General features: G+C 50.9%; 2 protein-coding genes across 4 annotated transcripts in view; both read left to right on the forward strand.

Annotated features, from left to right (window-relative positions):
• Positions 1–75: 75 nt before the first annotated feature.
• TADA3 (transcriptional adaptor 3) lies at positions 76–11,870 on the forward strand. 2 transcript variants are annotated; one of them, XM_054977757.1, is made up of 9 exons: positions 76–214; positions 793–1,012; positions 5,456–5,706; positions 6,581–6,686; positions 8,570–8,711; positions 9,138–9,241; positions 9,344–9,453; positions 10,915–11,100; positions 11,273–11,870. In XM_054977757.1, the coding sequence occupies exons 2-9, from the start codon at positions 806–808 to the stop codon at positions 11,463–11,465; spliced, it is 1,299 nt and encodes a 432-aa protein (XP_054833732.1). In that variant the 5' UTR covers positions 76–214; positions 793–805; the 3' UTR covers positions 11,466–11,870. The 2 variants fall into 2 exon arrangements, with proteins under 2 accessions (XP_054833732.1, XP_054833731.1); XM_054977756.1 differs by lacking the exon at positions 76–214 and having other exon boundaries at positions 770–1,012.
• Positions 11,871–11,963: 93 nt separating this feature from the next.
• Positions 11,964–15,374, forward strand: part of CAMK1 (calcium/calmodulin dependent protein kinase I) — a 43,577-nt gene continuing 40,166 nt past the window's right edge. The window contains exon 1 of one of the 2 annotated variants that reach the window (XM_054977760.1): positions 11,964–13,540. The gene's annotated coding sequence lies outside the window, so the exon portion shown is untranslated. Of the gene's footprint in view, positions 13,541–14,429; positions 14,565–15,374 lie in introns of those variants that run through there. The other variant, XM_054977759.1, reaches the window with a different exon arrangement.

The following is a 15,374-nucleotide window of genomic DNA, read 5'->3' on the forward strand; positions in this document are numbered from 1 at the left end:
TAGAGGGGAGGCGACTGACCAATAGGAAGCTTCAGCAATGAGGATGGGGCGGGGCCGGAAGGGGAGCTGGTAGGACTGAAGAGAAGGAAGCCTTTCGCAGCGGGGCTGCGCTCTGCGGGGTTGGCCCCTCCCTCGCGGCCGACCGCCTGCGGTGTCTCCCGGGATACGCGGGGCTGCTGCCTCCTTCCTTCTCACCGCTCAGGCAACGTGGGAGGTGGGTGTGCCCTGGAAGGAAAAGGGGAAGCGGCCTCCTTGAACAGGAAGCCGCGCCCGTGCTCTGCCCCTCCTTCCGACAGCGCCCCCTCCAGAGTGTCCCATTCATCCCCCGTTGCTGCATTTCTTGTCAGTGCCTGAACTTCTAGCTCGTTTCCCCGTGCAGGGCCCGCCCCCCTGCCCTCCTTCCTTACCCGTTTCTCATTTCAACTTACCCTTTTGCAGGTTCTTTCCTGTATTTTTAATCTTGCATTGCTCCCTTTTGTTCTGCTATTTTTTAGTCCTTTCTTCTGCAGCCAAGCTTGCCGCCTCAGTTTTTTTGTTCTATCCCTCAGATCTCTGCTTCGCTCTAGCTCCTTCAGTCTTTATTTTTTGCACTTCTGCTATGCTGAGTCCTCATCGGTGCAATTTTTCTGCCTGTGAACAGTCACCTGTCCCCAGTTTTCTGTAGGGTAAGAAATGTCCAGGATAGTTTGCATCCAAGCCCCTTTCCGCTCTGTCCCAGCCCAATACTGTCTTTGTTGGTGTTGCACCTGTGTCTGTTGGGTGTTCCTTAATGTCTGCTTTTCTTTTCCTCAGGCCCAACAGCACCATGTCTGAACTGAAGGACTGCCCCCTTCAGTTCCATGATTTTAAGTCTGTGGATCATCTGAAGGTATGCCCACGTTATACAGCTGTATTGGCCCGTTCAGAGGATGATGGCATCGGCATTGAAGAACTCGATACCCTGCAGCTGGAGCTGGAAACACTGCTGTCTTCTGCTAGTCGTCGGCTTCGGGTGTTGGAGGCTGAGACACAGGTCAGAGGGTAATCTAGCTGGCTCATGGGATGCAGATGCTTTCAATTATGGCTCTGGCTTTGGTATAGTTGCACACAACCAAAAATACAGGCATTGACCATTCCAAAGCCAAGCAGCTTTCCCCCAAGAGACATCTATGCATAGATGACGTGAAGCCGTTCAGACGGACTCCATAGGGCGTGTGTCCTCCAGTTACCACTGTCAGTTTTGTGGTCAGCTGGGGACCATGTTGGACTGAGATAGATACTAGATACTGAGTATAAGAGAATCTGGTCTGTAAAGTTTTGTTCTTATATTCCCTCTGGAGCACATTGCTTCTTAGTCCACCAAAGTACAGCAGTACTGCAAGAGAGCCCCTTATTCCATTTCTGTTGACTTGCTTTTAGTTCATTATGTTGCCATCGATAGAGCCAAACTTGGCAAATGATCCAAGCCTGCAGAGAAAGAGTTCGTGACTGAAAATGTCAGTGATTGGTCTTGTGTAGCAGAGTGAATCTTGATATGCTGATGGCTTGTTTTAACCTTATTCTGGGTGAGATGATGATCTAAGGATGCCTTTCTAAATACACTTAACCCTGAAGGCTCCCTTGAAATCAGAGTTTTAACTTCTGAGTAAATAGATTTCAGATTGAGGTGTTTCATAGCCTTGTGCTGTCGCAAGGAGTCTAGTGGCTTACCCTTCTAACCAGTATGAGAAAGTTGGGTGGTAAAGCTCAGTCATGCTACCTGTTGCATTGATCCCACATGGGCAAAGATGGTACTAGAGAACCATTCCTCTGACCTGTGAACCCCATTCTGTTTTGGCCTTCTGGGGTGTCCAAGTCTTCTGCAGTTGTTCCAAGTCTCCATGCAGTGACTTGCTGCTCTCTCGAGTGCACCCAAACTTTTGGAGGTGTTTCTCGTGCTTCTCTTTCTGTACACTGCCTCAATAAATAAATATTTTTTGGAAATTCCCACCAAGAGACCCAGCACTCTAGCTTCTCTTCCACTATTGCTGTTTAAAGGCTCTGGCTGATGCTTGTGTATCCCACTACCCAACAAGTTCTTACGGTGGAGACAGCTTACCTTACTTGTGAACTCCTGGAGAAATAATGATCTAGTAATCCACAGTCTCCCTTCTCTAGCACCCATTTTAGACGTCTAAAGTAGAAAAGCATCTAAAGTAGAAAAAGATTTATTGAGAAAGGAAAGTCCATGCAGTGATGCAGCGAGCAATAAATGCAAAGAAATGGTGCCACATGCAGTCCTGTGTCCTTCTGCCCTGCGCACTCCCTGGCTGGTCTTGTTCTAAGGCAGGCTTTTTAAACTTAAAAGCTACAGCACTCTAAAACTTCCCATAACCTTGAAGTCTTTTTGTGGACTACTTGCCCTTTGTCTCCTCCATGTGTCAGTGGGGGCCATCAAGATGGAACCCCGATAAAATTAGCCAAAACAGACTCCATTCTTTCTGTGTCAAGGGAATTTATTGCCTCTTTTTGCCCACCTCCATCTGGGTCAAATCTCCCCTTCCCGAGGTCTCCAGGAAGATATAAACTAGCCTCCTGCATCCCGGGTCTCTTCAGATTCCAGTTATGGGTGTGAGTTTTCATTGTCTTCAGCTAGGAGAGGGCTATTTTCATTCATAAATCTTTGATGGCTGGGTCTGGATTTGTGATACTTCGGAACAATAAACATTCCTCTGGATGCCTGTGAGCAAAACCCAAAAAAAATTAATACCAAAATGTGTGGTTTTTGCAAGCCCAAAACCTAAAAAAAGCCCTAAGAAAAGGGCCTTTCTCCACAAATCACTTAACTCCTTTGTCCTTGTAATCTTCCGCATAAAAAAGAATTCCTGTTTTTATTTCCATGTATCTGCAGAAATGAGCTGTAACTCAGGAGCTCATATTCAAATAGATGTTGTTAGTCTTTAAGGTTCTCATGCATCCATGGAAGGCTGTACTCTACAAACAGAACTCATACCCCAAGACTAATCTCAGTTCAGAGTCCCGGAGGTGAGTGTGTGTGTGTGTGTGTGTCTCCCTCCTTCCCTTCAGGTCTATGTTTCATGAAGTCATGCTGGAATAATAATACGTGGAAAGGTTTCCTGTTGTCTAGAGGTGGGGGAGCCAACAGACTTGAGTGGGAAGTATCAAATGAACAAATGGAACCCATGTCAGGCAGCAGTACGGAAAGGCCATTCATACAGTGAGGACTAGGATGACATCTAGGCTAGTCCGAGCGCGTGATACTCTCTAGCTTGCCTGTATGTCAGTAGGAGTTCAGCAGCCACTTTGTCTTACTTTGCTGGGTGACCATTGGCCAGTCTTTTTCTCTCTTGGCCTAACCTACCTCACCAGATTGTTGTTACGAAGGTAAAATGGAGGGATAATGATGATGTAAAACATTTTGAGTCCCTGTTTGGGGGTATCCTACTACATAATTTTGTAAGCGTGTTTATGATGACTCACCGGCGCAGGCACAGTCCTGGCAAGCCTCTGGGCTTCAGAAGGGCCTGCAGGTCGGCTCCGCCCTCCCCAGCTCCAATTGGGTCAGGCCAGCATGGGGCATGCCTGGCTTGCCTGCGTTTTGCCTCCCAAGGCTTCCCCCGCAAGCCTCGATCTGCCATGGGGGAGGGGGCGCTAGGAGGGTCAGTGTGGCTTTCCTGCCTCACTCACTTCCTACCCCCAAGCCTTGATCTGCCGTGGGGGGGGGGGGATTGCAGCTTGCCTGCTCTCCCCCCTGCCACTTTCCACCCCCAAACCTCGATCTGCCATGGGGAGAGGGGTGTGTGAGTGGGGGGTGACACGGTTTGCCTGCCAGACCTGCAGAGCTCAGGTCTACCCACCATAGCTTTCCAAGGTGGGTAGTCCTGGTCTCCGCACGTCCAAAGGACAGGTTTACTTGCCATAGCTTTGCAAGGTGGGTAGACCTGGCCTCCACGTATCTGAAGGCCAGGTCTACTTGCCATGACCTTTCAAAGTAGGTAGACTTGGCCTCCGCATGGCTGAAGGCCAGGTTTACTTGCTACGGCTTTGCAAGGTGAGTTGACCTGGCCTCTGGACCCACAGAGCCCAGGTTTATCTGCCATAGACTTGCAGGGCAGGTAGACCTGGTCTGTGTCCTCTCAGAGGTCAAGCCAATGGGTGGGGGAGGAAGCAAGGGAATGCCGCTCCCTGGGCACACTCTCTGATGGTGCAGCACGCTCCTGTGCACCACAGCAGGGCTATTTCAGCCTGAACTGGGCCCAATTTGACCCACTGTGGAGCGCATGAGCACTCCAGGGCCCTCCCCCCCCCGGCAGTGCTCCCAAGCTACTCAGCTACCCAATTTGGCCTGAATCAGGCAGCTGCAGGGTGTAGGCGCCCTTTCTGCTCCCCCCAGCAGCACTCCTGGGCTCCACAGCGGCCCAGTTCGGCCCAAATCAGGAGGCTGCAGAATGCAGGAGCACTCCAGGCCCCCCCCCCCACCCCAGCAGTGCTCCTGGGCTCTGCAGTGCCCAAATCAGGCCTGGGATTGGCTGGCGGAGGGAAGGGCCCACCTGCCAAGCCCTCTGCAGCCTGATTGCGGTGAGGAGGCGGTAGTATGGACGGGCCTGCCTCTCAGCCCTTTCCCACCATGATCAGCCGGCACTGGGGAGGGGACAATGCCAGGCCCAGCCACCCTGCCCTCCCCCTGCCCAGGTTGGGGTGCAGTGGTGGCGGCAATGCCTGTCCTGCCCTTTCTAGAGCCCGTTGTATTTCCCCCCCACAATGGGCTTTGTTGCTAGTACATAAATAAATTTGGACCAAGCTGTTAGTGCCGGGACAAAATGCTTTGTAATGCATATCTTACCTAGCAGCTGGATAAGTAGAGATATTGCTTCAAATTTAAGATTCTCAGAGGCTGACATTACCTTCCTTGAGGAGGACTCGTTCACTGACACCTCCTTCTTACCTGTTTGTGTGTGCATGTGTAATTATTGGGCCAAGAGCATAAGCTTACATTGCTCTGGTCTCCACAGACCTCCCGCCCCCATCTCCTGTTCAATGTTACCTGAGCGGATAGCACCACAGCACAGAATCAAGATGTACCTATGTGGTGTAGTGTAGAGCAGGATCTGAGAGACCCAGGTTTGAATCCCCACTCTGCCATGGAAGCTCACTGTGTGATCTTGAGCCAGTCCTACTCTCTCTCTCTCTCAGCCTAATCTACCTCACAGGATTGTTGTGAGGGTAAAATAAAGGAGAGGAGAATGATGTCAGCCATTTCGGTTCCCTATTGGAAAGAAAGTTGGGGTATAAACAAATTAAATAAATAAACGCTATTGGTGATGATCCCACCCCACTATTTGATTTGTCTGTACAGTGTTTCCTCTTTTCTCCTGCTCTGAGGAGGTGATGCAATGAAAGGATGCCCTGCACAGAAGTCACCAAGGCCACGGCAGTCTTCAAGCCTTTCAAACACTGTGGTTTCTCCCCCACCCAGATCCTGACAGACTGGCAAGACAAGAAAGGGGACCGGCGATTTCTGAAGCTGGGCAAGGAACATGAGTTGGGTGCTCCTATCAAGCATGGCAAACCCAAGAAGCAGAAGCTGGAAGGGAAAGGAGGCCACAGCACAGGACAGGGCCCTGGTCGACCCAAGTCCAAAAACCTGCAGCCGAAGATCCAGGAGTATGAATTCCCAGATGACCCAATCGATGTACCCCGTATTCCCAAAAACGATGCACCGAACAGGTATGTGGGAGTGGGATTTGGACTTGTAATATCTGTAGTAATTCTTGGCTGTGTAGATGATGTTTCATGCATATTATCATGCAGACTTCATCACAGAGAAGCCTTTCTTATTTGTGTCCCTGTTACAGTTTAGGAGAAGCAACAACATCTTTCTAAGAGGGTTTATCTTCACCCTAGAGAAGATCATTTCTTCTCTAGGAGGTGCTTCTTGGCCTTTACAAACCTGCTTAGTCTTGTGGGTCTGTCCCTCACTTCCGTTCTGCCTGCATGTGGGGATGAAAGAGGAAAGTGATTGAGTGTTCTCTTTCCTTGGCCTTTTACTTACCAGCCACCTGCAAGCCTGGCTGTGTTCCCTTTAAAAGAGTCTAGTCTGGATTCTAGTGCTATTACTAAGATCCTCCAGCAACATTCTCATGCCTCCTCTGCCCCCATTATGTCTGCACATGCTGGGATGATCAGGCCAGATCAGTGACACTTGGTTTGCACTCCACATACAATCCTCTCCCTTGCTGTGTAATGATAGCTTCCCTTGGTTTGGGTGGAGTTTGGAAAGGGCATGTAAAAAAGCACAACAGAAAAAGATGTCCAGAATGACTTCCTTGAGCCTCCTTGTGGGCTGAACGCAGAGGGAGGACTCTTGTTCATAAAGAGTGCTCTGACGCTGAGAATTAATATATATTTTCTCACGAATAACCCATAGAGAGGAGGTGCTTCTGTTGCTCGTGTAAGTGCAGCTACAATGTAGTCACCTGTCACCTGGAGCAGCCCTTAGAAGGATGTGGGTTGTTCTCTCCTGTTACCCATCGAAACCCCACGTGCTAGGGTTGCAGTTCTGTATATTGGCTGATGTTCACTTTCTGAACTTCATTGGTAGGTTCTGGGCCTCAGTGGAGCCATATTGTGCTGACCTCACCACTGAGGAGGTGCGTACCCTGGAAGATCTCCTTAAACCTCCAGAAGATGAGGCCGAACACTATAAGGTAAAAAAATCCCCATGACTGAGGAGGCCTGTCAGTTGTTTCTTTGATGCATTAATGTGACCCTGTCCCTTCCAGGTTCCTCAGGGAGGCATCCGTAATTCTCCTCTCTTTGATCCCTGCAATGTGGTTTGGGTTGAGAGTGAGTGATTGGCCTGAGGTCACCCAGGAAGTTTCATGGCAAGTGGGGATTTGAACTTGGGTCTCCCCTGCCCAAATCCGGCACACTGGCTCCCCTTTTGATGCCCTGTTAACCTGTTCTTGCTTGAGTCTCTTGGTTCATGAACTACAGCATTGGTTCACCATTATCGCTTAGTTGGCCTGAGATGCCCACTTCACTAGATAACCTGTGATGGAGGCACAGGGGTATTGGGCCCTGAGGGGCATTTCCCATTGCGCTTCCTGTGCTATAGAGCACGGGATTGCAGGTAAGCTGGGGTCCTTTTTGTGCTGTAATTCTCAGATCGTATCGTCCCCGCTGCTTTCCTTTAAAATTTCCCACAGCATGGAACGTGGTGGCGGCTGTTCTGTTGCCACCAGATGGAGTGGAACACCCATGTTGGCAGGCCGCAGCCCAAAATGCCACCTTGTATCTTGAAAAGCCACTTGATAGCAAAAGAAAATGCAGCCTTACTGGGCCCCAGTCCTGTTGCTCATCCCTCCTTCTGCTGTGGGGCAGCTGGAGGATTGTGGTTGCTCCTCAGGCTGGAAATTAAGCTGTAGGAATAGGCAGAAGTGAGAGAAGCTGTGGCTCCACCTGTGTTTGCAGCTGTGGGGCTGTTGAGAGAAGCAGAGCAGCTCTCTGCCTTACGACCTGGCAATGCTACCCTCTCTGTCTCTTAAGATGCTTGTTTTAGCTGTCTTCTTCTGTATTTTCACCAGTTTATCTAAGTTACCATGCTCCAAAGTAAATCTTGTTGCTTTCTATGAGAGTGACTCTTCAAACTGCAGGCTACAATATATGCTTTAAGATGCTTGCCTGCTGGTAAAACTTGTGTGTGTGCGTGCATGTGCATGTGCGTGCACATGGCTGCATTGTCATAGAATCATAGAGTTGGAAGGGTCCATACAGACCATCTAGTCCAACCCCCTGCCCAGTGCAGGATCAGCCTAAAGCATCTCTGACAAGTATTCATCCAGCCTCTTCTTGAAAACTGCCAGTGAAGGGGAGCTCACCACCTCCCTAGGCAGCTGGTTCCACTTTTGAACTACTCTGACTGTGAAAAAGTTTTTCCTAATATCCAGCCGGTACCTTTGTACATGTAATTTAAGCCCATTGCTTCGCGTCCTACCCGCTGCTGCCAACTGGAACAGCTCCTTGCCCTCCTCCAAATGACAGCCTTTCAAATATTTAAAGAGAGCAATCATGTCCCCCCTCAGCTTCCTTTTCTCCAAACTAAACATTCCCAAGGCCCTCAGCTTTACCTCATAGGGCTCAGTCTCCAGACCCCTGATCATTCTCATCGCCATGTCCTGCATTCCAGGAGTCAATTTCTCTTCCTCACCCTACCTTCCCATAAGTTCTTTATGTTTTTAGCTACCTAGAATCAATGGGGACACTACTAGAGCAGAGGATCTGATATTGGAAGTCGGGGTGGGGTGCATACTTCAGAGCCACATGATGTGGGACAGATCAGTTGGGAGAAATGAGCACAGGCAGAGACAATCTGAAATGGAGGCAGGAGTATGGGGGGGCACTCATTTGGAGGGAGTGAGAAGGAGATAAGTCATTGTGCAGCTAGATCTGGGGGCAATTATATGAGCCTGGCTAGAGGGGCAGTGTGGACCTGGGTCCTGTGTTGTTCAGGACTCTTGCTTGCTTCAGGCTGGCCTGTATGTTCTCGCGTTGCTCATCCCACCGGCTGATCCTTGTCCTACTCTTGTAGATCCCACCCTTAGGGAAGCATTACTCTCAGCGCTGGGCTCAGGAGGACATGCTAGAGGAGCAGAAAGATGGGGCTCGGGCTGCAGCTGCCGCTGATAAGAAAAAAGGCATCATGGGGCCGCTGACAGAGTTGGACACAAAAGGTATCTTGAACAATATGGTGGAATCTCATGTGGAAAGGGAAAGGCTAAAGGAGTGTACCAACTCATGCAGAGTGGCTGTTAGTTCATGCTGTGAATGTGTGTCCCATGCAAGCCCCAGTTCCCACCACACACCCCCATTGAGGTCAATCATCCAGTCTAAGGGCTGGGGCCCGAGAGCTGGATTTAAGGCAGTGTCAGGTAAATCTGACAGGCCAATCGTCCATCAAGGCCAGGACTGACTCGGTAGAAGTTTTTCATACGGACCTTAGGATGCATCCAAGACTTTGCTTCCAAACTCTCCCCCTGCAGTGTGTGTGTTTGCGTGCACTCCTGCAAGATGTTCCCCGCTGATCTCGTCATCCTTTGTGTGTGGCTGAAGCCATCTGGGCCAGCCCACTCACCAGCCCTTAATTTCCTCCTCTCCAGATGTCGATGCTTTGTTGAAGAAGTCAGATTCCCAACATGAACAGCCAGAGGATGGTTGCCCATTTGGGCCTCTGACCCAACGTCTCCTGCAGGCACTTGTAGAGGTAAATAGAGACAGTCTCGACTAGACCTTTCTTTAGCTTCCATCAGCCCTGATCTCTGGGAGGCAAGAGTCTGAGCCTCTGCTCTCTGCCCTCCACCCATAGGAGAACATCATCTCCCCAATTGAAGATTCACCCATTCCAGAGATGGCGGGCAAGGATTCTGCAGGTGATGGTGCCAGCACCTCCCCTCGCAGCCAGAACAAGCCCTTCAGGTGAGCATTGGCCATGGTGTTGCTTACTATGGGAGAATGGTCGACATAAGATGCAGGGGGTCTGAATACAGTATGTGGTGCTGTAGCTCATGGTGCCTCTTGAGAGACTGAGGCAATGCACAGCGGTTTGTTGTGCTCACAGGCAAAGGAACTGGCTGTGGCTACAATATCTTGATTATCAAAAAGAAAACACACCAGGTTTCCAACCCTGAACATGGTGATAAGTCTATATGTTTGAGAGCATTTTCTGGTAAAATATCAGAAGCCTGGGAAAAGAAGGGCCAGTAGGATTTCCAGTGGTCGGGAGACGGGACTTATGTGGTTTGTTTCTTTCTTCTCCTAGCAGAAGCAAAAATAAATTAAACAAATACAAGTGGGAACTTGCAAGATAGAAGGGACGCGCTTTATTCCTTGCCCTTTTCCTTCCCCCCTTCCTTGCCATAATGGAACAATGGGTAAGGGGAATTTGGTAAGGGGGAGTTTCCTCTGAGCCTAATCATTTCCCTCTGACCTGTGTTTACTTCAGAGAAAAGACTGCCATTCATCCCAGAAGTGACTGTTATTGGGGGATTGGGCTTGGATAGGAGAGAAAGGGAGTGCGCACACAAACACCAAAGATTATGTTGTCTCTGAGCCTAGTGTCCCCACACCATCCCTTCCTGGGCAGACTTTATCACCTCTGAAGTAGCCACAGAGGCAGGGAATGTAAGAAGCCAGCTGGTGGGATGGCCAGTGAGTTGGCATCCTATCCCAAGAAGTCATGGGATGCAGCAATGAGCTGCCCATTTGTGCATCTTGGAGGCTCCTTGCATTGGCTGATGGGGAAGGGAACACACACTTCCTCTTGGCTACATAATTTCCAGGTTTCTTGTGAAATTTGAATAAATGTCTGACTGCGGCCTTCCACTGCTAGGGGTGTTCCTTGGGGGAGCATTAAAGATACATGCGTGTGCAGCCGTCACCTGGGGGGGTGTTAAGGAAGGGAAAGCGGCAGGGACTGTTGTGCAACCCCCTCATTTGCAAGGCTCACACTATCTCCTTTTGGCAGAGATCCAGTCTGTTTTCTTCCTTTTATCCCCATTTAGGTACCTATGACACCTGCATATAAATAGCTCATTTTACAAGTAGACATAGACAACTTCGCTTATTGTGCCCATCAAAATCTGAAAACTATGGCATTTGTTTACCATATTATAAATATTTGCTGTCGAGGGCGTGTGTGTTTTTGTTCTTTATTTTAAAGCACAGAGAACACAGCTCTTGGGGAATCTGATATTGAGATCTAGTCATGTGTCTAAAGCTCATTAAATGCGTTCACCACTGATCTGGGATTTGAACGCTACTCTCTCAGGTCAGAGTCCAGCATGTAGGTGCTCAGGATGGATGAGCTTTCGGTTCTCATTTAACACGGTGCATGCACAGTATCTTGCTTCATCCTGACCCCACTTGTCTCCTCTCCAGCGTGCCCCACACTAAATCTCTGGAGGGTCGCATCAAAGAAGAGCTGATTGCTCAAGGCCTGTTAGAGTCAGAGGACCGACCTGCAGAAGACTCAGAGGATGAGGTGTTGGCTGAGCTGCGGAAGAGGCAAGCTGAACTCAAGGCCTTGAGCACGCACAACCGAGCCAAGAAGCTTGAGCTGTTCAGGTGAGACGGAGGGAAGTGGGGAGCCCACCCCTTTGCCACCTGGAGACCACTGGCTTTTACCAGCTTCCTGTCTGTAGGGGTTGGAACTCTTCACCAGACAGGGTAGGGCCAGCTTAAGGGGGAGCATGGCAGCACAGCTGAAAGCCTCTGCTTGTTCTGCTACCCGTCACAGGCTGGCCAAGGAAGAGCTGCACAGGCAGGAGCTGCGGCAGCGGGTGCGGATGGCTGACAACGAGGTCATGGACGCCTTCCGCAAGATCATGGCGGCACGCCAGAAGAAGCGCACACCCACCAAGAAGGAAAAAGACCAGGCCTGGAAGAGCCTCAAGGAGCGTGAAAGCATCCTTAAGTTGCTAGATAGTTGACGCTGGGATCTGAATACAAGCCACGTTGGCCAGGCTCCTCTGTTCGAACCACAATCTAGGCCCCCTCTGAAGAGGAGGTGCACACTACCAATACAGACTTGCAGCAGCTCCCTCCGTTGGCTTTCTAGTGTGCTCTTTGTGCCCTCTTTGCCCATGCTGTAGCCCAGGACCCAGACGAACCTGGGCTTTCGGCGGCATCTCGTCACTCTTCCTGCAGGTGATGGCTGCTGTTATAGTGCTATTGAGATGGGAACTGCCTTTTGCTTAAAGGCCACAATTTCCATCCTAGATTGTTTGTTGGTCCTGTTTGCTGTGATTTGATGTTGGGACAGGAAGTATAATCCTCGTTGAGTTTCTGCATTGTATTAGCTGTCAAGGCTGCATAAACTGAGGGTTGTTCTTGAACACTGGCTTGGATCTTCTTCTTATCATCATCATCATCATCATCACCATCACCGACTGCTGTTCTCTCTTGCCCTGCTTTGTGTAAATCGCTAGCAGCTGCAGACAATGTGTTTTTTGTGTGGGAGGAGCCTTCCCCACATATACCTTTAAAGTCTACATGGCCCTCTCCTGCCTCCTCTGCTGCAGCAGATGTACACTCTTAACCTGCCAACTCTGGGCTAGGCCTGAGTTAAAAGGGCTGGTGATGCTCAGAATTTGTTAGGGACCAGCCCCTTCCTCAGTGGTGCCTGCAGTACCTAGTGTTGAACAGTAGAGGGAGCGGTGTACCTCCTGATAGCACTGGTTGAACTCTGCCGGGGGTCCAAGCACCAGCTGAGGATGTGGAGTGCTGCCTTGCACATAGGGGAAGGGGAGTGTTTGAGTCTGTGGCAGCTGTTGATGGCTTTGCTTGGTTTCCTTTTCTGATCAGCCATTTCCTGTGGTGATGGTAAGGTCACACATTGCTCCCTCCCCCTTCTTCCTACCCATCTTGAGAACATAAGAGTTTGTTCTCTTGGAACTGCCTGTAAGGATGATTTTGGGTTCTTAATGGGAAAGGGCCAGAGCTGTGGGTCAAGCCAGAGGAGACCTGCACAACAGAGCCAGTATGAGAAGATGGGAGCCTGACATTTGCAGGGCTGGATTGAGTCACCTGGCTCACCTGCCTCCATCCCAACTATACACAAATCAGTAATGGAATTAAACAGGCCAAGAGTGAGTTTTTGTGCTGGGGGGGTGGGGAGGGCATTCTCCCAGAATGCTGTGTTTTACTCCTGCCAGGCTTTTTTTAAAACGAGCATTCAGATGGCAGAGTGAGCTGTGTGACCATGAAACAAGCAACCACAGAGCATCTCTTCTCTGCAGGGAAGGGGAAAGAGAAAGCCACCTGTCAGTGAGCCAGCTAAGTGGCCTGAGGCTGCTTCCTGCAAACTGTTGTGGGAGAATGCTTCGTTGTGGCAGTGACCTAGCTGGCCAAGCTCTACAAAATTCTGGGGTGGGGAGGTAAGAGCAAAGCCACCAATGTCTCTTCCTCTCTCCGGTGACAAAGAGCAAGCCACATCCCACCATTAGCCTCTGAAAGATGGGGGAGGTACGTAGTCTTGCCTTCCCTCTTTGGCTCCTGCCCCATTTCTGCTACTTTGTCTTGCCTGTTCCACTGTCATAAGACAGTGCTGAACCAGGAAGGACTTGTCCTCTGTTCAGTCAGATACTGTGGTCGCTGTAGCACAGTTGGAACACCTTGGAGAGAGAATCGGAAACGGGTGGTTATGTTGGACTCTGTTATGTCCAGATCCTTGCCTTCTCCAATCTCCAATGCCTTCTCAAGGTTCAATGGCTCTTTTGCTCCCTGCTCCCTGAAGCACAGCATGTCGGTTTTCTAAAAATCATCCTGAAATGCCACCACATGCACTAGCAAGTCTCACAAGTGGTCCCGTTTTGCCTGTTCTTGGCAAGAATTTGAGAGTCTAAAGTATAAGGCTGTTTGGGAACAACCTGGAACTGGGGGAGGGGGGAAGGAATCAAAGGAGTTCTCCATACATGCTGTAGTATGCAGCTGTTGTAGCAACGTGGTGCCTCGCAAGAATTCTCCCAGAATATCAATAAAGTGACTGCAGGAGCAGCAGCAGCTGGTGCGTAAGCGTGTTTGGAATTTTATTTTTACTCTTCTGAGGCCTTCTATTGGGGTATTAAAACTGGCTGGGATCCAGTCTGCCTTATTTGTAACTTATCTGCAAGAGGGAAAGGACTTAATTTAGGCTCATTTTTATGCTGGGGGAGGGGCCGGGGGTTAGTGCTGGAGGGAAGGATATGGGCCTAATGTGTAACTTGAGGGAGTTTGCTGAGGAAGAACAAGCTTGCAGCACACATCATGCCTGTCTCCTGACCTGGACGAGAAGGTAGTGGCACGTGGGTCGCATCAGGCCATCAAGCAGACCTCCTATTCCATCTGTCTTCACGACCTTCCTTGAGTCATAGAAGAAACCTAAGGCGACAGTTACTCGTGGGGAAAAGTGTGTGTGTGTGTCTGGGGGGGGGGTAGGTTCAGCAATGGCACAAGAGCATAGAGGGGTGGAAGCTTTCCTGGACCCTACCCTGTGAAACGGACAAGAATGCGTCTGAACGCTGCAGTCTTTCGTATATCGTTTTAACCACGCTACGCTTCCAGAGTGTAGCCGAGAGGGTCCGGTCTTATTTCCAAGCAGGGGGGTGGGGTGAGAGACATGCAGGCACCATTTGCTTTTTAGCAACTGCGCTTCCTTTTGGGTCGTGCGCAGGCTTTCCTCGTGAATGGCCGGAGCGTCCAGGCAGGGCCCCGCTGGCGCTCCGGCGCCCACCCTGCGCCTCGGTGGCTCCGCGCGCGCGCTTGTATTTATGAATGGAGCGGCTCTGCCCGCGCGCCCTCCCTCCCGCTCCGGCGGCTTAAGGTTCGTTTGATCCCGTCGCCAGGCAGCTCCCGCCTCTCCAGCTCCGAATTGGCTGCCCGCAGATTTCAGCCCCGCCCCCTCGTGGAGACATTGTTGGGGGGGCGGCTGGAGGGCCGGCGGGGAGCGACGCTGCTTCGAGCCCTGCGCGCCGCGGAGTGGGGAGGGGGACAAAGGAGCCACTCCCAGCCAGCCTGGCAGCCGGCCCCGGCGGAGCCCGCGCAAGCCCCATGTAAGTAAGGCGCGGGGCTGCGGGCGCGGATTGGCGAGCCATGGCTTGTTGTCCATCTCCCTGGCTGCCAAGGGTGCCCCTGGCTACCTGTCGCTGTGGCACTTTCCGGAGTGTTTCTCGCGGGGTTAGGGTTGTCTGCCTGGCTCTGTTCCTCCAGATGTTCTGTGCCCCCGCACCTGCCGGGGTCCAGGTGTTTTTGTCTGTTGCATGGTGGCCTCTGGGCGGGCTTTCCTTCTTCCTAACGGTTCTCCGAGTTGTATTTTTCTTTTCTGTGTGCGTGTATATGTAAGAGAGAGAGATGATTCAGGGGCGGGGGTCTTTCCCTGCAGCGGAATGCCAGCGCATCATCTCTGCGCGGCTGGTCTTTCCTCGATACCATTCTGCAGGGCAGAGAACTTGCCTGGCTCTGCACCTGCCCCAATGCGCATTGTTGCTTTGAGTCGATGCAGCCCTCTCTTGGGGGAGGGCGGGCAGGTATCTGTTCTGAGCACGGAAGGTGGGCATCTGCTAGAATGGGTGTGAATGTCTCCTGCTCCCTTGTCCAGATGTGCCTGACCAGTTATTGGGGAGGGGCTGTTACAGCGTGCCTGCTTTGCATGCAGAAGATCCCAGATTGAATCCTTGTCTTTGGGTAACAGTGTCGGGCCTTTCTCTAAGACCCTGGAGAGCTGCTGCCAGTCAGAAGGAGAGATACTGAGCTACCTGGACTAGGGCTTGACTGGGCATAAGGCAGCATCGTGTGTTCAGCTGTGGCCTTGCTCAACACATGCAGCAGAAACAAGGAGGTGACAGAGTGTTGAGGTGGTAGAA

This window comes from Eublepharis macularius, chromosome 4 (genome assembly GCF_028583425.1).
Source record: "Eublepharis macularius isolate TG4126 chromosome 4, MPM_Emac_v1.0, whole genome shotgun sequence".
Taxonomy (NCBI): domain Eukaryota; kingdom Metazoa; phylum Chordata; class Lepidosauria; order Squamata; family Eublepharidae; genus Eublepharis; species Eublepharis macularius.